Source organism: Chiloscyllium punctatum, chromosome 45 (genome assembly GCF_047496795.1).
Source record: "Chiloscyllium punctatum isolate Juve2018m chromosome 45, sChiPun1.3, whole genome shotgun sequence".
NCBI classification, from domain to species: Eukaryota; Metazoa; Chordata; class Chondrichthyes; order Orectolobiformes; family Hemiscylliidae; genus Chiloscyllium; species Chiloscyllium punctatum.
Genome location: NC_092783.1, coordinates 8,066,795 through 8,087,790, shown reverse-complemented (window position 1 = coordinate 8,087,790; position 20,996 = coordinate 8,066,795). Strand labels below are relative to the sequence as shown.

Below are 20,996 nucleotides of genomic sequence, written 5' to 3'. Positions count from 1 at the left end.
AAGAAGTTTATTTTAAGGAAGAAAAAACTATGGAAAATGAAGTGAAACTGTTACCAATGGTGTTTAAGATTTGAGATTTTAAAAACCCATAAGTTTGAATAGAAATTTAGCATTACAGATCATTAGAATAATACCTAAGCTTTGTAATTAGAGATTGAAGACTGAGAGTTATAATGACAACTTTAACCCCAAGAACTTATTACGCTATTCAAGGGGAGAACAGCTGGACTGAGACTTAACTCCATACACCTGCCTAAGCCCCCACATCCTTAACAGACTGGTAACAAAAGGGTGCCATTTTAAGACTGAGATGAGGAAGAATTTATTCTCTCAGTAGGTTGACAATCATTGAAACTCCTTGCTAGACAGAGAATGGAAGCAGAATCCTCGTATATATTCAAGACAGAGATAGATAGATTCTTGATCAGGAATCAAGGGGAAAGCACCAGAAAATGGTTGCGAGGAATGTCGGATCAGCTGCGATCCTACTGAATGACAGAGTAAGCTTGAAGGATTAAATAGTCCAATCCTGTTCTTCTTTATTGTGACCTTAAAACCTTTGACTAACTAAAATCTGTCAATCTCACATTTAAGATAGACAATCAATCTAGTATCAACTGCCATTTACAATGATAGTTCCACACTTCTAAGATCCAGCAGCTGAAAGTGTCAAGGGGATAGAACTTTATTGGACCCAGTATGATGTGGGCTATGGTGAGAAATGTAGGACAATCACATGAACATTTAGGAGTGGTCTTTCTGAATGTCAAGAACAAGGAGCATTTTCAAACTGAGTTCCAGGTGTCAAGAGAAGATTGTTGCAAGGGTGCAATTACAAGGATTATTGCTTGTTCTCAATCTTATTAACTGCAAATCTCACCATCGTAATATGGAGCTTCCTATCCTTTCACCTGCTGTGAGGAATTTCAGTGTTGACAATTTCTGAAAGTCAGAGCAAGTACATGGTGATGTCAACTCACTGCTCGCTCCCCTGAACCACCATCTTGGATACTTAGCAACATCTCAGGATACACTCAAGGTGACCTGCCACACTCAGCCCCCACCTGGTGTCCAACACTTGCCATCTTCTCAAGACACTCTGCAAATCCACTTACAGGACATTGCTACATTTTAAAGGTGCATCTTGGGTGCAAGGTAACTAGCATTGTAATGCTGCTACAAGGACACTATGCACAGGGACAGGCACCCAGCTCACAAATTGGACCAGACTCCATCTCAGGCTGCTCACTTGATCTCTTAGCACTCACTTAGCTTGAGTTTACCCAAATGCTCACAGAATCCTTGCCTTGCCTTTTTGCACTATGCCCACAAGCCAGAGATACCAGGCTGACATTACTTCTGTCTTGCCTTGCTGTTTAGTGGGGACAGAAAGCTGGGATGCATGTCATGGTTGTCAACACTCCTCAGTCACATCACTAACTCTAGTTTTTCTAAGGCTCCCTGATACCACACTTGGCTAAATCGACTGCGCTAGAACAGCTTGGCCAGGTATTTAGCTAGTTTTAGAGCATAAATCATCTGTATTACAATCAGAACATTATCAGACTACTATAGCTTTTGCAGTATCTGATGCTTTCAGCTGCTTCTTGATATCATATGGAGTGAAACACAGTGGTTGAAGATTGGCCTCTGTGATGCAGGGGACCTGAGAAGGAAATTGAGATTGATCAGCCAATTGACACTTTAAGATGGGAGATAGATTGAAACCCTTCAGCTTTGTCTTCTGGTGTGTTTGGCTTCTGCATTAAAGAGGATGGGAATATTTGTGGATCTTTCTCCTCCAGCCAGTTATGTAATTGCCTACTACTATTTACCACTGGATGTGACAGGACTGCAGAACTTTGAGCTAATCTGCTGACAGTGGGATGGCCTTATCCTGCATATTGAATGCTGCTTCCATTGTTTAATATGCAAATAGCATCATGTTGCAGCTTCACTAGGTGGACACCTCATTTTTAGATACATTTGGAGTTGCTCCTTGCATGTCCCCTCCTTCATTCTTGATTGAACCAGCTTGATCCCTTAGTTTGATGGTGACAATAGAGCAGAGGATAGGACAGGCCATGATGTTATAGAATGTAGTTGAATAATATTCTGCTGCTGCTGCTCACGACTTCCCAGCCTTCAGTTGCTAGATCTGTTTGAAATCTATTTCATTTTGCACGGAGGCAACACCAAACACAATTAAGAGTATCCTCACTGTGAAGACAGGAATTTGTCTCATACTTAGTAAAGAATTTCCTTGTCCATGTTTGACCCAATGCCATGAGACATCATGAGGTTTGGATTCAATGTTGAGGATTCCTTAGGCAACACCTTCCCAAGTGCAAACAACTGCATTACCATCTCTGCCTGAACAATCTGACAGGATATACTTGGGATGGTGATAGTGGTGTCTGGGACAATGCCTTTAAGTTACAATTCTATGAGCACAACTGATTGTTGCTTGAATATTCTGCAATACAGCTCTCCCACCCTTGGCACAAGCCACCAATTAGTTAGGAGGACTTTTAAGAATTGAAAGGGCTTGGTTTGCTGTTGTCATTTCCAGTGCCTAGATTAATGCTAGTGGTCCATCCAGTTTCACTCTTTCCAATAAATTTAGTAGCAGTTTTTCTGGTACAACAGAGTGGCTTGCTAGGGCAGTTAATAATCAATCATATCATTGTGGGTCTGGAGTCACATGTTGGCAGAACAGGTAAAGATGGCAGATTTCCTTCCCCAAGGATATGAGTGAACTTGCTGGGGTTTTATGACAATCAAATTGTCACCATTTTACTTAATAAAAAAGAAATCTGGAATTAAAGTGAGTTGAAATGTTGAGATTTCATTTCAAACCCACGTGCTCCAAGTATTAGCCTTGTGCTTTGGATTACTAGTCGGGTGAGGATTCCATTACGGCCTTCTCAACTAACCAAAAAGTTTCCAATGCTTGCTTAATTTCAGTTACATCCTCCCCTACTTTGAAACGATTTCATTCTTATTCACTGGCGATTTCTTCCACCCTAGCTCTTTCCATATGTTTTCAGTCAACCCTAAAAGTTGGTTTAGTTCGTTCCAAGTTCTGACCATCTTGAACCCATGATTCAGTAATTATCACTGTGTCAAATCTGCCAAGATGAATTTTCATCTTCAAATCATTCAATTAGTTCCTTCATTTCATTTAATTTGTTCCATGTCTGTGTATAAAGAACACATACTTAAGTTAAACACCCAATCCTGTCCTTGTGCTTCTACTGATATGTTTTATTTCTCTTGCTTGTTGTAGTACAAATATAAAACAAACAGCAGGGTAGGCCAATTGGCCTTTTTGCTATCCAATAAGACCAAATTAACTAGACTGCAACCTCAAATTCACATTCTCAAATCCCTAATGACCTTTCACCCACTTGCTTAACAAGAATCTATCCAGCCCCACCTTAAAACTACTCAAAGACTCTGCTTCCATCTCATTTTCAGAAAGAGTTACAAACCCATGAACCTCAGGAAAAAGTAATTGCCTCATCTAGATTTTAAATGGGCAATGCACTGAGTTTAAAATACTGCCTCCAATTTTTAAAAAAAATTCACTTATGGAACTGATGGCTAGGTCAGCATTTACTGCCAGTCATTGTTTTTACCTCATTGATTTACTGCCAGTCCCTGGTTGTCCTTCAGAAGGCGGTGGTGAGCTGCCTTCTTGAATTACTGCAATCCACCTGCTGGAGGTTGACACACAATGCCACTGCGGAATGAATTCCAGGATTTTGACTGAATGATACTGAAGGCGATGCAGTGTATTTCCAAGTCAGGATGTTGATTGATTTGGAGGGGAACTTGAAGGTTGTGGTGTTCCATATATCTGCTGTCCTGATCCTTTAAGATGTAAGTGATCATAGGTTTGGAAGGTACTGTCTCAGGATCTTGGATGAATTTCTGCAGTGCATGATGTCGAATGTATACACTGCTGCTACTGACTGTTGACATCGGAGTGAGTGAATTTTTGTGGATGTGCTGCCAACCAACTGGCTGCTTTGTCTTGGATGATGTCAAACTTCTTGAGTGCTTTTGTACTCATCCAGGCAAGTGGAGAGTATGCCATTACCCTTCTGATATATGCCGTGTAGATAATGGAGAGGCTTTGGAGAGTTAGGTGGTGAGTTACTCGCCACAGTATTCCTATCCTCAGACATCGTCTTGTAGTTAGTGTATTTATTAGTGAGTCCAGTTGAGTTTCTGATCAATAGTAACCCCCTGGATGGTGATACTGGGGGAATTCAGTGATGATAACGCCATTAAATGTGAAGGGGCAATGGTTAGGTTGGCTCTTATTGGAGATGGTCATTGCCTGGCAATTATGTGGCACAAATATTATTTGCCACTTTTAAGCCCAAGCCTGGATATAGTCCAGGTCTATGCTGCATTTTAACCTGGACTGCTTCAGAATTTGGTGTGTTGTGAATGATGTTGAACATTGTGTAATCATCAGCAAATGTCCCAGTTTCTGACCTTACAATGGAGAGATCATCGATGAAGCAATTGAGGATCGATAGGCCTAGGAACTAGTGTTTGATCCTCCCATAACAGAAAACATCCTCTCCACATCTACCCTGTCAAGATCTTAGAATGTTTCAATAAAGTCAAGTTTTACTCTTCTAAAGTTCATATTTTCTTTAATATAACAGAAACTGCTAGAGAAACTCAACAGGTCCAGCAGTACATGTGGAGAGAAGAACAGAATTAAAGTTTCAAGTCCAATATGACTCTTCTCTGGACCCAAAGGGGGCTAGAAAGTGCTGCCATAATTCTATTGATAAACGAGGAGCAGAAGGAATGCAGTAAAGTTGGTGAGGTATCCAGAACAGAGGATAATGGGTGGGCTAATGGTAAGAGAGGAGAAATATAGGTGCAAAATAAATGTTACTGGTAGGTGTGATATGTAGAAAACAGATCAGCTTGACTGAGTGTGAACCCATGCAATCAATACACTTGTGGGGAGAGATGCGACAACATCAGATTTGAGGAATGTGTTCATGAGCTGAAATTGCTGAACTCAAAGTTGTACCCTGAAGGCTGGAAAGTGCCAAAATGGAAAACGTACTGCCATTCCTTCACCTTAGATTGGGCTTCATTGCAGCAGGCCTCAGACAGAAATGTGCAAGTCTAAGAGCAAAGTCATGCATAATAAAGGAAAACAACTGAAGATCCAGTCATTATAGACAGAGTGGAGGTGTTCCATCAAGTGGTCTCACCATGTACAGGAGATCATATTGTGAGCAGTGAATACCTGACTAGATTTAAAGAAATATAGGTAAACCACTGTTTCATCTGGAAGGTGTGTTTGGATCCTTGGTCGGTAAGAAGGGAGGAGGTAAAAGATGAAGTATTGTAACGTTCAGTGCCTCACTCCACTCAGGGAGAAAATACTGGAGGTGACCAAACAAGAGCAGGACAGTTCACATAGGGATGGAAAGACAATAATGACCATCCAACTCAGCAAGGTTCTTTATACCATGTCCCATTAATGCAATGCTTAGTCATTTTTAACTTGCACATTTACCCTTTTTATACTCGCCAATAATTGCTTCATTTCCCCTGTTCAGACACCAGTGAAAAAATACAAAGTACCAAGAAGAAGCTTCAGCACAATCTCCATTCTGAGGAGGAAGCCACTCAATCTTCAGAGAATGCATTGGGAAGGCTTTCACCTGTACGCTCCACCATCTTGGATACTTTCGCTGTGGTGCACTCTCTACCTTGGGAGCAGAATCTAGTAAGAATATCAATGACTTGTCCCCATAGCTGGCTGATGAAGAAATACCCTAGGACTCTGGCACTCAAAGGACTGCCAGGGATCAGAAACCTGGTTAACCCCAGGCTGAAGATAACCCCATAGTCCTGGCTAATAATGGTTTTATCAAAATGTACAGAGAAGCAGAGAAACAGCAGAGGTTTGTCAAGGGTACTACGGAAGCTGGATCAAGAATATGGAGTGCACTAATGTTACTGATACTATGCTGGCTCCTGCATGCATGTAGCCCCATGAATAGGTTACAGACCGCATTGTAAACCCAGGTCTACACGCTGTGTGTGCCAGAGATGCATATAGACTTACACTCCATCACTCTTACTGAAGGTATTCAGCATTAATGGCAAAATGAGAAAGGGACAAGGGATCCCGACTCACTCCTGTTACACCTTCTCCCCAACACTTTGATCCTCTTACCGATCAAGGACTTAACTATCCCTGTTTTAATTACACTCAGTGACTTGGTATTTGTGACAATTCATTCTGGATGAAATTCCTCCTCATCTCAGTTAAAAAGGGTTTTCCTTTTATTCTGAGGCTTTGCCCTCCCTCTACCTCCATGTGGAGATCCAAAGCCTGCAGAATATTCAGCCAAGGAGCGTGACCATGCATCTGGACAGGACACTCAAAGCCTAACAAGTCCAGGATTCAGTAGCCAAGTCTTCCAGGCCAACAGGGCCATCTACAGAGGAGGGTCCCTCCATTCCAATTGCAGCCTCAGGAACTGCGCTTGACATAATGGGGTGAAGAATATGACAAGAGAACTCACTGAGGCCGCATGGGTTTCACAGATCTTACTTAGCCAACCTTACTTGTGTAACTATACCCTCATTTACACTCTTAAAATATATACTCTAATGCAATTTAGCTGTTGAATCTGATTAAGTACAACACAGGTGAGAGATGAAAAGTTTGTTTAGACATCCGAAAAATGAAAGAAGTTGCAATGGCCAAGCACTTCTTATCTTCTACAAACAACTGACTCCTTAACAGCAATAGCATCAAACGTTAGGGATCCTTGAACTGCCACATTGATGACCACAGCCAAGTCATTGCACTTTGTAGACAACACAATGTAGTGTGCAGGGATTGTGTTAAGACCTGGCCTGCACACATCTTCCATATTTGCATCCATTTTGTCAGTGGGAATATGGAATGAGCATTTTTTTTCTTTTTTATTTGTTCATGGGGTGCACTAATTTTTCGGTAGGACAACATTTATTGCCCAGTTCTGAACAGCAGTCAGATTGGTCTTGAAAGGTTAACTCTGCTTCTCTTTTTACACATGCTGCCAAACCTGCCAAGCATCACCAGAATTTTCTCTTTTTATTTCATATTTCCAGCAACTTCAGAAATTACTTCACTGTTATTTATTGTCCATCCGTCATTGGACACAGCTTATAGAACACTACTGAAACAGATGGAGTTTTACAGCAATTGAATGTGATTAGGAAATTTGACAAGATTTTTATTACAGATTTCCACACAGCCACTGGTGAAATTTCTATTATGTCTGATTTTTCAAGGAAGCTATTCAAGGCTGGAAGATAATCGACAGGCAGCTCACATGTCCACTCCCTCTTGACTGGTCTGCAGAAAGGCCCCGATACATACTGTTTAACTTTGGCCCAGCAAGTGTTCAAACATTCAATGGCAATTCTTCAGTCAACGTAAACTCTAAGCACAGAAGGATTAGCAATGATGAAAGGATCAAAAGAAGATCCCTCCGGGCTATCTATAGAGGCTTTACTGCACAAGACTCTGACATGATATGCTGATTAAACCTTAATAGTTACCTAACCTTCGCATCATATGGTGTTAATTTCCCTTCTCACTGACTGCTGCGTTTTCCTTAATAATCAGTAGGAAATATAATGTGTATATACTTGAAAGTGGAATCTCCTGAACATATCGAGTGATCAATCAGAATAATAACTAGATATTTACTTAGCAACAGCAAAGGATAAGGATGCAACAATAACAAGATTTGCATATTCTTTGCACTTAACCAGGATTGCTTCCAAGATTAACAACCAAATTTTCAACAGAAAAATCCAACTGAAGGGAAAACCAGCTCATTCATCATGAGCAGGTTTCAATGATGTTATCTCTGGCTTCTTATGCTCAGTGATGCATCACTCTGTCACACTCTCTTTGATGTCCCTCCTGGTCAATGACATGACCTTTATCTTCAGATGTAAATTGCTGTAACTTCTCCAGATCATGTGCATCCAAGTCATGCCAGCTTTGTCAGCTTCAGTTGTAAAAGTGCACAGCATGCCACATTGCTCCAGGCAGTGGGTTCTTACCGTAAGGAACCCTATGAGTCATTCTACAAATGCTCTCGTGTTAATATGGACATTGTTGTATCTTCATGTCACTTTAATCTGGGGTTTTCTCATACCATTTGTACAGTCAGTGTGGCTCTGTGATAGGAACTTTGTATTTAAGTAAGAAGGTTACGATTCAAAGCTCCCTCCAGAGACAAGATCAGATCTCCTACGCTCTGATGTAGTAATGTATCTTCAGCTGATCATCTTTCAGATGAGGTATCAGTTTGAGATCCTATCACCCTCTCAGGTGAATGTAGCAGATCCCTATTCCAGGGAACACCAGGAAGCTTTCTCTGGTGAGCTGGGAAAATACTTATTCCCCAGTGAACTCTCCGCAGTGAACTCTCCTAAATCTGGACATTATCAGTTTGCTGCTCGTGTGAGCTTACAATGTCTAAATTAGCTGCTGTGCATTCTATGTTACAACCGCAACAATTCTTCAGAAATTACTTCACTGCTTTGATACATCATGAGGTTTCTTCAAATGTCAATGTCATATTGGAGGGGGTAGCTTTTGCCTCCCAGTTACCTTCACTGAATGGTGCAGGGCACAAGGCAGGAACCGAAATTTTCAACTGTGTAAGATTCATGGCCCCTCCCTGGATATTTGACACAGATTGCCAAAATCATGGGTCACATGTAAGTTAACCATTGGAATGGAAGCCGTTTCTGTTGGTGAACTTTGCAGGTTTGTCATTGGATGAATGTAAAACAATGTGGGGACAGTTGCAGTACCCTACAGGTCTCATCTTCCTTGAAATGAGCCAAGGGCATAAAATTCCATTAGCTGGAAGAGCCACAGGATGGGCTTGCCACCCTTCTCAGCATATACCCTGATCTAGCAAAAAACAGTTCAGTGATGTTGGACTGCGACATCCTTAGCTAGAGCATGGTTTTAAAGAGTTAAAGAAAATGACAGTGAGGTGAGTAGACTGGAGGTCTCATCATTTTCCTCCACCTCCTCAGCTGATCATCACTTGCTTCTTCTCCCTCTGAAGGTGACGTGGTAGCTACTGGTGGATGCTGACAAAATTGTAATTGCTGTCTCCTTCTACAATATCTTCATCAGAAATCTGCTTTGTGAATCCTCTCTGAACTGCTTCCAATGCAAATATATTCTGGCTCATTTAAGGAGACCAAAACTATTCACAATACTTCAAAGGTGGTCTCACCAAAGCCCATATGTCTACAACAAGACTTCCTTGTTTTTATACTTCATTCCCCTTGCAATAAATGTTAACATTTCACTTGTCTTTGTAATCACCTTTACTATAGCATACTAACTTTTATTTTTCACGTGCAAAGACACTCCTTACTGCAGAATACTGCAGACTCCCTCTATTTAAATATTATTATTCTTTTCCATTATTTCCACCAAAGTGGACAACTGTGCATTTTCCCACATTGTTGAAATCTTTTGCTTAGTCACCCTGCAGATACATGCAACGACTGTAAAGTGACCTGCATGGAATCAATGGCATCCTGAACAGAGAGAGAAATCTCAGCAAAGCTGTATGCTCTTTCCACTTCTGCCAAGAGAGATGGAATGGAGGTAGCTTGCATTGAGCACAGAGATTTTGTAAGCTCCATTGAGCAAAATGGTGGCAGAGACAGCTCTTCTCTCTTCCTTGCTTCTTTCTACCTAATCTTACTGTGAACACATTCTATTCATTTTCCTCAGCATACTCAATTCCAAGGGGATTCCCTATTCATTTATACATGGCTAGGGAGATTTTCTTTTTAGAATCTTGAAGGCAATGCATATTCCATCACCTGTCACACCAACTCCATTTTCTAGAGTGGTCAATGTTTCCATGTTTTAATCAAGAAAAATCACCAAACGCTAGTTCAGTTGATATAATGGCCAGAAATAAATTAAACAAACCTAAAAGCAGTTGATGATTGCTTTAAACAAAGCTGAGGTTGGGGTGGACGCTCTTGCCGTTGAACACATATTCAGCTGTGTGAGCATTTGCTTCTCAAATAGAACTGAAAATGTGTTGCTGGAAAAGCGCAACAGGTCAGGCAGCATCCAAGGAACAGGAGAATCGACGTTTCGGGCATAAGCCCTTCTTCAGGAATGAAGGCTTATGCCTGAAACATCTATTCTCCTGTTCCTTGGATGCTGCCTGACCTGCTGCGCTTTTCCAGCAACACATTTTCAGCTCTGATCTCCAGCATCTGCAGTCCTCACTTTCTCCTCCTTCTCAAATAGAACCTCTGGTATCAAAGCAAAGCACTGCTGCACACTGTTTGACAATATGAATGCCCTTCCTAACATAATGTACAGTGCCATTCATTCTGAAAACGTGCATATGGCTGCCACTCGGCAGCTCCATGCTTATTTCTAATAGACAAAAACTAGCACAAATGATTCCGATTTCAGGATTAGATTAGATTACTTACAGTGTGGAAACAGGCCCTTTGGCCCAACAAGTCCACACCGACCCTCCGAAGAGCAACCCACCCAGACCCATTCCCCTACATTTCCCCCTTCATCTAACACTACGGGTAATTTAGCATGGCCAATTCACCTAACCTGCACATTTTTCGACAGTGGTAGGAAACCGGAGCACCCGGAGGAAACCCACGCAGACACGGGGAGAATGTGCAAACCCCACACAGACAGTTGCCTGAGGCGGGAATTGAACCCAGGTCTCTGGCACTATGAGGCAGCAGTGCTAACCACTGAGCCACCGTGTTGCCCACTGTTTCTTATTTCTCACCCCTTTTTTTGAGTTATCTGATTTGATTTCTGACTAAAATATAAGCCATTGTATTTAGCAAATAAAAGTGTGCTTACAACCAATTACTGAAGCAAACTAAATTTTAATTTTATGGAGATTTGGTAAATCTAAATATTCAATATTATCCAAGTCAAATAGATCGACAAAATCTGAATAAATGAATACATGATAGAACAGGAGGATTTGTTTTGTTTTGTATTGTTTGTGTTTACCTTTTTGTAGCCAATTGTTTCCCCTCTCTTCATTCTTTTTTATGTGGGTGTCACTGGCCAGGTTAACATCTTATTATTCAATCCTAGGGCAGTTAAGAGTCAACCATTTTGCTGGGGGTTTGCAGTCACATGTCTGCCTGGACCACATAATAACGGCAATGTCCTTCCCTAAAGGACATTAGTGAACCATATGGGTTCCTCCCAAAATGGACAATCATTTCATGGTCATCATTAATCATTTAATTCCAGATTTTTTTCACTGAATTCAAATTTCACCATCTGTCACTGCAGAATTTGAATCTGAGTCCCCAGAAATAGTCCAGTGATAATACAACTAGGCTACGCCTCACCCAAGTATGAAGAGATTTAGTATTTACTTGTCCATACAATTCTTTATATATGAGTTATGACAATGGGTGTTGAGTAAATATGAACCAAAGCCATATTCACTTCCTTACCCAGGAGTGTATCTAGCTCAAGGATTCTAAGACTGACTTGCACCCATCTTGCAAAACCACAAAAAATGCTTTACTTAGATTTAAATATGCACTAGTCTGTTAAAGATCACTTTAAATTTGGAGGGGAATGGCACAGATGTAGTCATATTGGAGCACTGACAGCTTATTCACGAGCCTCACAAAACGCCAGTTCCCATGACCAAAAATCAGACACCAATTATCCTCGCTTAGACCAAATTAATGCAAGACAGCAGCAGACATCCCTCACATGCAAATCCGTTTATTACAACATTAACACAGCCCATTTCTGTCTAAAAACATTCTGCATGCAGATTAACAGACAATAACAAAGAAAAGGGTTTACAAGCTGAATTTTTGTTGCTTCTGCAAAACGTTAGTGCATGTAACGTTATATGAAGCCTATGGTAGCTGACAGTTTATGACAGTAAAAGGACACCAAAATCATTCAGTCTGCAAATGATGATTTAATGTTTATGATGTTCAACGTACATTTCTTCTGAATGCAGGCAACAGTCATTTAAAGAATAAAGTTACTTTAAAGCAATTCACAAAATATAGAATAGATATTTACTGCATTCCACGTGCACTGATTTTGTCACAAATTGGATTAAATAGTGAAAATGTCATCATGCATGAGGTGGAATGGGGCATCCTAGCCACTGATGTTGGTCACTGAATCCGTAAAACAAAATAATTTCCAACAGGCAACAAATTTAATGCTGTTCCTTTAAAATTATTATACTTGTGGCACGCTAAAGATGCTTAAAGCTTCTGTTGGAGAAGTGTTGGCTGATCAGTTGAACTACTACTGAAAGTTTTCTGTGTAATACACTTGTGTCTCAAATCACATGATTTAATATAACTACATTTTGTCTTCCTGATTGGAAGATTAAAATTTTAATGTCAGCTACAATACTTGCCTAAATATAAGACAATTTAGATCCTTTTGAAAAAAATAATCAAATAATTTGCTATACAAGTAGGTAATGTCCATACATCAAAAACAACAAATTAAGCAGGTTTCCAATGTAACTGAGTCAATAGACTTTATTGCTGTACTGACTCAAGCTACTGTCAATTTTGTTCTCCACAAACCTTCTTTGAATATTCAGATGGAATTGCTAAAGATGCAAATAGTCATTGCTTCCAAAATATCAGTTTCAATATTTTAGTCTGTGGTGAGAGGTGTCTAGAGCGGGAACACTGACATCAACTCAAAATTATTCACAGCTGCCTGGCTGAGAGAAACCAGCATCTTGCACCAGGGTGGTTGTTAGAAAGAGCAAAACCAGTGGGATCATTAGCCAGTGACAAAGGAATTAGCTAGTCATGGGTCAGAGTGTAAACACACTCATGAGGTATTTCAGTCAACGGTCTTTTCTTGAAACTAGTGACGAGAAATTCCACACTTGTTCTCATCCTCTTTACATTTGGTAGGTAGTCTGGTAAGTCAAGAAGGCAAGATGTAGCAGTGTTGCCATGAGATTATATTGTCAGATGTAGCAGAACAAGCCATGTTGTAATGTGTGGAAAGGCAGCTCTTATGCCACTGTATTATAATGCATTAGTTAACATCTTACCTCTTTTCCGATTCCTTGGAGTTAATCCCTCTTTTCTAGCTGGTGAACCTAGTAATCCAATAAAAAGGGGAGAGTCTGTGGCCATCCTTGCCTTGGTTGAGGATTGAGGAATTTTGATTATCTCAGTCTTGTTTGGGCTCAGGAAAAGATGTGATCTATGATCACATTCATAGACACAAATGTTATGAAGGTAACTACAAGTAAATATAGCAATATTCAGGTATTGTCCTCCTCAAAGAGAGAAAAAATAAATAGGCACGTGCACATTCTGAAGAACAAAAATCAGTTGCTCACTATTTTCTAAGTGAAGTTACTGACAAACTCATTGAACATTTCACCATTATTATGTGAATGTCCATGTAACACTTGAGGAAATAAAATGTGATTGAAATATCGAAAGATAACATGTTTTAGGTCAAGCATGCTTTGGAAAATACTTTGCCAGACCATGAGGCAATGCAGTACTAATTAGCAAGCTTTATTAACCTTAGAAAGGATGTCAAAAATAAATATAACCTTACATGGACATACATACAACATGCAATTCTCTTTTGTTCAGATTATAAGTAAGACATTTGCTCATAGATATAAAGACATACCTATGGGTTATCTGGGATCCCCTCAAACTCGACATGGTGTCTTCCAGATTCTGTCGAAGATCTACAATATTTTGAACAGTTCGTTTTCTCTGTGTCTCTGGATCTTTTAATCAAAAGAACAAAAACAAAACAATTACATTAATTACAACCTTGCTTTTCTACACAGTTCTGAAATTGGTCAAGATTAGCCAAATATCATTCATTTCTGTCTAATGGGTGCCAGACGTACACAAGGAAGCAAAGATGATCCAGTGTGATGTATGTGGGAAAGCTAACAAAACTGGTTTCAGTTCAACCAATAGACCCATTTCCCTCCAATTTTTCATATCCCCCCCCCCCCCAAAAAAAACTTTAAATTAGATAGTATTGCATCAGGACTGAATGGAAGAGAATACTGAAGAAAGGTTATCAAAAACATTTGCTCAAACCTAGTTCCAATTTGAATGAATATTGTTAATGCTTATGTATTAGATTTAAAATATCAAATGATTCGGAAATTCCAGCAGATTTAACAATAAACACAAAAGAAACCAGAAGTTTGCAGACATTCTGCTTCAGTTACTGTATATTTAAAGTAAGGAATTGTTTAAGATTCTAGTTGTTTGATTTTGCTTTCGATTATTTACACTAAGAAAGAGATTGTAAACGCAGGGGTAAGTCAGGGCCTGCAGCCAAAAGTGCCAAACTCTTCACTCCTCACCGGATGGATGGGAAGCTTGAAGCCAAAGACAGTCTGCTACATCAATTCAGTTGTGTTAGTTGAATGAGTTTAGGTTGTTACCAGCCTGATCGCTGGCTAAAACACAGCATGAAACTCTTGGGAGGAAAGAATGACATCACTTTACCCTACATAAATTCCACCCCCACTAAACTGCTGCAGGCAGTTGTATGAAAGTCCACAGCCAACAAGATCCTCTAGATGGTTGTGTGACATACAATGCAAACAAGTGTTACACATTGATGGAGGAACATCAAAACAACTATTGTGCATGTTATAACAATGAAATCAGATGGCATATTATGCAGCCAGTTTAAAAAGATAAATTATCACCAAAAGGAGGCAGTGTAAGTATTATATTTTCCAAAATGACAGGAGGGTCCATATTAAGGCAATCTCAACAGAAGGAACATTTTAAGTTCGAAGCATAAATTTAAAATACACAGTTATTAGCAAGAAATTATGAATGACAGCAACATCCCTCTGTTGTCTACTTCAGTTAATCTTGTGAATGGTTGTTTGAATAACAATTGGTGATGAGATTACAGGAGGTAATGAAGTTGAAAGATCAAAGACTGAGAGAGCTGAATTAATTCATACAAGTGGTTCAAAGTAATCTCTGCATCTCCACCAATGGAGTTTCAGCTTCCCAGGATATTCAATAGCTCCTTCAAGACAATAATCACTATGATGTCCTCTGTATTATAAACAAAATACAAAAAAACGGATGAGATTGTACAAAGTAACTTGATTTAAATTCTCCACTAATTGAGACTGAAGTTTTCTGTTTAATGATCTCGTCACAATATTCCAGGTTTTGTTTAAAAAAAGCAATACATATGAATACTGCACATGGCATTGGTTTCGATATTGGAAATATCGAAAAATATTTCCAATGTGATGCATCTTGTATACAGTTGATGAATAACAGACAATTTATGTTTACAATATTTCAATTTACTGTTTTCAAGGAAATAGGTTTGAAATAAGCACTTTTAAATCAATTTCATCCCTCTGATTTAGAAATTATCAGGATATAATTTTGAATATTCCTCATGTGTCAGGACAGTTCAGTTTATATAGCGTCACTGTGCTGCTTTGATAGAAATGCAATCATCTGTGAATGTCCTAGTCTGCTGTAGTCACATTATATCTACCATGAGGGACACATACTGTTGGTAGATTTTTTTAAACTTCATTTCAATAAAAGTCTTATGATGTACACACAGCTGTGTTGTACAGTCAGAATATATGCTTAAAATATTTATGTGTGCTTAAATATATATGGGAAGGTGTGTTTAAACATGGGGAATGGGGGATAGGATACTTTGGCCACAATGTTGTTCAGGCAGGCTTGGCAAATCAGTTGCTCTTTATCTGCCAATCAATTCTGTATTCTTGGATTACCTTCTTTTAATTAGATTGCTATAGTGCACATGTTATTAGGTGGCAATGTCACACTGCAATCCTGGTTTGGAGTCTCACTTACTGAAGAGCACATTCTCAGAAAATGTTTGAGTACAGAATTTGATTTTCCATCCATACTGGATTTCAAAAGATAAGGGAAGCATGGACAAATTTGTCGATATCTGCTCCTTAAAGGTGAATCTTCAGGTGGCAGAGGCAGGAAATGATTGCCCTGTACTGCTCATCTCAACACGTAGCGTGATGCAAGAGCTCAAAGAGCTGCATGCATCAATCATGTCGTTCCTCTTCTCTCGAGTGAGGTGTGTTCAGTATCTGTTTGTGGCCCAAGTATCTCACTTTCCATTTCCTGTTGTCCTTGTGTTTCACAATTACAGCCATTCACACCTCATTAAAGCTGCATCCTCCATGCCATCTGTGGATATTAGGCAACTGAACTGTACTTGAACATTGCCAAAGAGCAGCTATAGGGATAAGGATCATAGATTCCCTCCAATGTGGAAGCAGGTCATTTGGCCCATCAGGTCCAAACCAACCCTCCAAAGAGCACCCCACCCAGACCCACCCTCCTAGCCTATCCCTGTAATCCTACATTTCGAATAGCTAATCGGCCTAACCTGCACATCCCTGGACACTATGGGCAATTTTGCATGGCCAATCCACCAACTTGCACACCTGTGGACCGTGGGCAGAAAATGAAGCACCCAGATATGCAAACTCTACACAGACAGTCACCCGAGAGTGGAACTGAGCCCGGGTCCCTGGCACTGTGAGGCAGCAGTGCTAAGCACTGACCCATCATGCCGCCAGATTAATTTGGGCACCCTCCTCTGTCTGCTAACTCTCTACTGTCCTTAAATAAAGGACAGCAAGATTGTAAATGTTGTACCTTTGCAACAAAAAGACAGGAATAAACTTGGCATTTAAAGGTCGGTCAGCTTAATTTGCGAATGGGTTAACTTTTAGGAAAAGTAATTCAGACTATTAAAGGACACTGGGTCAGTATGGATTAATAAATAAAGAAGTGATGAAGAAAGAAATCTAACTCAACCAATGATAGTGGAGTAACCTACCACATATCCCATATGAAGGTTCACAAGAAAGCATTGGGAATGCTTCATGTTCAATTTTGTTATTTTTCATGGTTCAGGGCATAACACAATGATAAAGCGAATTACAGAGTGTAGCAATCAAAAATGGCTATGCATCTGCAGTGGAAAAAGATGACTGCAGCATTCATCTTTTGTGATCATCCTTCAAATCGTGAGTGAAGTATGGCTAATGTACATTGTAAGACAACATAACTATTTTAAGCAACTGCACATGAGTACAGTTAACTCAGAATATCTGAAAATAAGCAAATATCTCCCTCAGCTGCTGCAAGAATCTGGTCACTGGCAAAACAGCATTCATTCTTTTGCCACTTATATCGAAATGCTCCTTCATTAGTCTTCAGACTGCTTCCAAACTGGTTCCCTCTATTCTATCCTCAGCTGTATGTTATTGTTCGCAGATGCAACATTATGAAACGCATTTGTTGTCTGATCCTGAAAGTGATCACTTCTTCACAATGAGTTATTGTGTGTAAATCAATCACTTGCTAAGCTATTTAAACAGATGCTGGGTAGAATTTTCCCAATGGCATGGGCAATGGCAAAGAAGTTTGGAAAGTGCAGCAAGAGTGAAAAACTTTGAGTCTTGATGCCAAGAAGACAAATTCCAATTTTCCCCTTCAGGTATCATAAATCACAGATTCCCTACAGAGTGGAAGGAGGCTATTTGTCCTATCGAGTCCACACCCAACCCTATCCCTATAACCTCAAATTCCTGGACACTATGGTAAATTTAGCATGGCCAATCTATCTAACCTGCACAAGTTTGGACTGCGGGAGGAAAACAGAGCATCCAGAAGAAACCCACACAGACACGGGGAGAATGTGCAAACTCTACATAGCCGCCCGAGGGTAGATTCAAACCCGGATCCCTGGCACCGTAAGGCTGCAATGCTAGCCACTCTGCTGCCCTATGTGCCATCCAGTGTCAATGCTAAGTTTTGAATCTGCTAATAAGCAGTGACTACCTTACTTCTATGATTTGCATCTCATTATTAGCTAATCTCACCTTGCGTGCACATATAGTTCATGATTCTCCCATGCATTGCTGAAAAACAAGATGGCACCAATTCCTGTTGTGAAAGTCAGAGCAGTTACCTAGCAGAAGCACCTTGCTGCTTGCCTCTCTACCTTAACTTCCAATCACCAACATCTCACTACATAGTCAATCTCAGACCAACATATGATGCACCATTTATTCATCATTGCACACTGGAGCTCACAGACTCCTTATATTGCAATGCTCCTATCAGGTCACTCTGCATGCAGGGACTCATAAGCTTCTCTTGCGCCTGCAAGGACTGTATTCCTTAGCTTTTAGCTTGATTTTGTAGTGATCACATACTCTGTACTTTTGAATGCTCATGACATCTCTGGCTTACCTTGCCATTTAGCACATCACTAGAATTTACAGGCTCACAATACTTCAGTCTTGCTCGACTTTTTAGTGCAACCAGAAAGCTAGGCATTTGTCATGGTTGTTAGTACTCAATAGTCAAGGATGTGGACTTGTTTCTATATAACACCATGCTACCCTCAATGTCACATGAGGAACTTACCTGGCAAATACACTGAATGTGCTTCAAACAAATGGTCATATTTGGCCATGTTTGAAAGTTCAAGACTTTAATGGACTGTAAGGGGACAATGGTTCGTCATGGACTGCCACAACACCCAATAAAGTGCCTCATTCAATTGCAGTTGAGGAGGTATACCACAGGCAATTGGGCACTTAGTGCATCCAGGTTCAAGGACCTGACTCTTGCAGGTCAAATCCAATCAGTCCAGGGATCACAGATAGATCAGTAAGGGAGCTATGGAGAAATCAGTCTGTGATGCCCTCACAAGTCAATTTGTAGAGTGGGCTATGGTAATACTGGATGTTTGGATATTTATGATCAGGGGAACACTCCACCTTTGAACAAACTTCAATTGTACAATAAAGAAAAAATGATTGCCAACAAGTTCACAGTGAGCAGAGTAAGATTTGTTTTTGTTTGCAGTATGGGGTGGATTTATTTGCAACTTGAAATTGTGGTGGAATCTGACACATCTTAGAATGGATGGGGTTTATCAAATCATCACCACTCTGGTTTCAATAGAAGGTTTGTGGTTTGAGGATACAGAGCAGACTTACCAGGATGTTGCCTAGGCTGCACAATTTCAGTTATAAAAAGAGAGTGGGTAGACTGGAGTTGTTCTCCTGGGGCAGAGAGGGGTCACAATTGAGATATCTAAAATTATGTTGGGCATAAATCAGGTCGACAGAAAGAAACATTTCCCTTCATGGAAGGATCAATGAATAAGGGGCATAGAGTTAAGGCAAGACGCAAAAGGGTTAGAGATGAGGTGCAAGGAAAAGCTTTTTCATCCAGACGGTGGTGGGAATCTGGAATTCACTACCTGGAAGGCAGAAACCCTCATACCATTTCAGAATTTTTTAGATATGTACTTGTGATGACAAGGTATACAAGGCTAATAACCAAATACTGGAAAATGGAATTAGGATAGTTGGATGGTTGTTTTTGACTCGCACTGATGTGATGAGTTGGAGGGTCTTCTTCATTGCTGAAGATCTCTAGGACTTCACAGCATGGCAATGAGTTCAGTGAAGGACTTGGCAAGAAAGTAGAGGATATTATCCATTAATGAAAAGGATTGGCTAGGGATATGACAAGCCTGAAAGCTGATGGTCTTGATAGGGACAGCAACACAAAACAGAAGTAGAATACGCTGGGGGATGGCGGAGTGAATCTTAACTAGCAGGCAGAACCAGGAACTCTCTAAAGCACAAACTGGATTTTATATCATCCTCCGCCAAACTTTAGCTGTGCAGCAAGGAAGAACAGTAGCTGCCAACAGCTTCAGGGTGGAGCAAACTTAATTATGCAAGGTTTGTAGCTCAGGTTAAGATTTAGGGTGTAGGTTTGCTCGCTGAGCTGTAGGTTTGATATCCAGACGTTTCATTACCTGGCTAGGTAACATCATCAATGGCGACCTCCAAGTGTAGCAAAGCTGTTGCCTCTTGCTTTCTATTTATATCTTTCTTCTGGATGGGGTTCCTGGGGTTTGTGGTGATGTCATTTCCTGTTCATTTTCTGAGGAGTTGATAGATGGCATCTAGGTCTATGTGTTTGTTTATGGCGTTGTGGTTGGAGTGCCAGGCCTCTAGGAATTCTCTGGCATGTCTTTGCTTAGCCTGTCCCAGGATAGATGTGTTGTCCCAGTCAAAATGGTGGCTTTTTTCATCCGTGTATAGGGCTACGAGGGAGAGAGGGTCATGTCTTTTTGTGGCTAGCTGGTGTTCGTGTATCCTGGTGGCTAACTTTCTTCCTGTTTGTCCTACGTAGTGTTTGTGGCAGTCCTTGCATGGAATTTTGTAGATGATGTTGGTTTTATCCATGGGTTGTACTGGGTCTTTTAAGTTTGTTAGTTTTTGTTTGAGAGTGTTGGTGAATTTGTGTGCTACTAGATTCTGAGGGGTCTTAGTAGTCTGGCTGTCATTTCTGAAACTTCTTTGATGTATGGTAAGGTGGTTAGGGTTTCTGGCTGTGTTTGGTCTGCATGTTGTGGTTTGTTCTTGAGGAATCTGCGCACTGTATTTTGTTTTGAGTATCTGTTCTTCTTGAATACATTGTATAGGTGGTTCTCCTCTGTTTTTTGTAGTTCGTCTGTTCTGCAGTGTGTGGTGGCTCATTGGAATAGTATTCTGATACAGCTTCGTTTGTGTGTGTTGGGATGGTTGCTGGTGTAGTTAAGTATTTGGTCCAACCACAATGCCATAAACAAACACGTAGACCTAGGTGCCATCTATCAACCCTTAGAAAATGAACAGGAAATGACATCACCACAAACCCCAGGAACCCCATCCAGAAGAAAGATATAAATAGAAAGCAAGAGGCAACAGCTTTGCTACACTTGGAGGTCGCCACTGATGATGTTACCTAGCCAGGTAATGAAATATCTGGATATCAAACCTACA

The 20,996-nt window shown here is 40.3% G+C and overlaps 1 protein-coding gene across 7 annotated transcripts in view; it reads right to left on the bottom strand.

The window, feature by feature from the left end:
* Window positions 1-20,996, bottom strand: part of LOC140467146 (neuron navigator 1-like) — a 641,282-nt gene that overhangs the window by 328,468 nt on the left and 291,818 nt on the right. For all 7 annotated transcript variants that reach the window (XM_072563228.1, XM_072563227.1, XM_072563230.1 and 4 more), the window contains one exon: window positions 13,760-13,862. In XM_072563228.1, coding sequence (XP_072419329.1) covers window positions 13,760-13,862 — 103 coding nt within the window. The remainder of the gene's footprint in view (window positions 1-13,759; window positions 13,863-20,996) is intronic.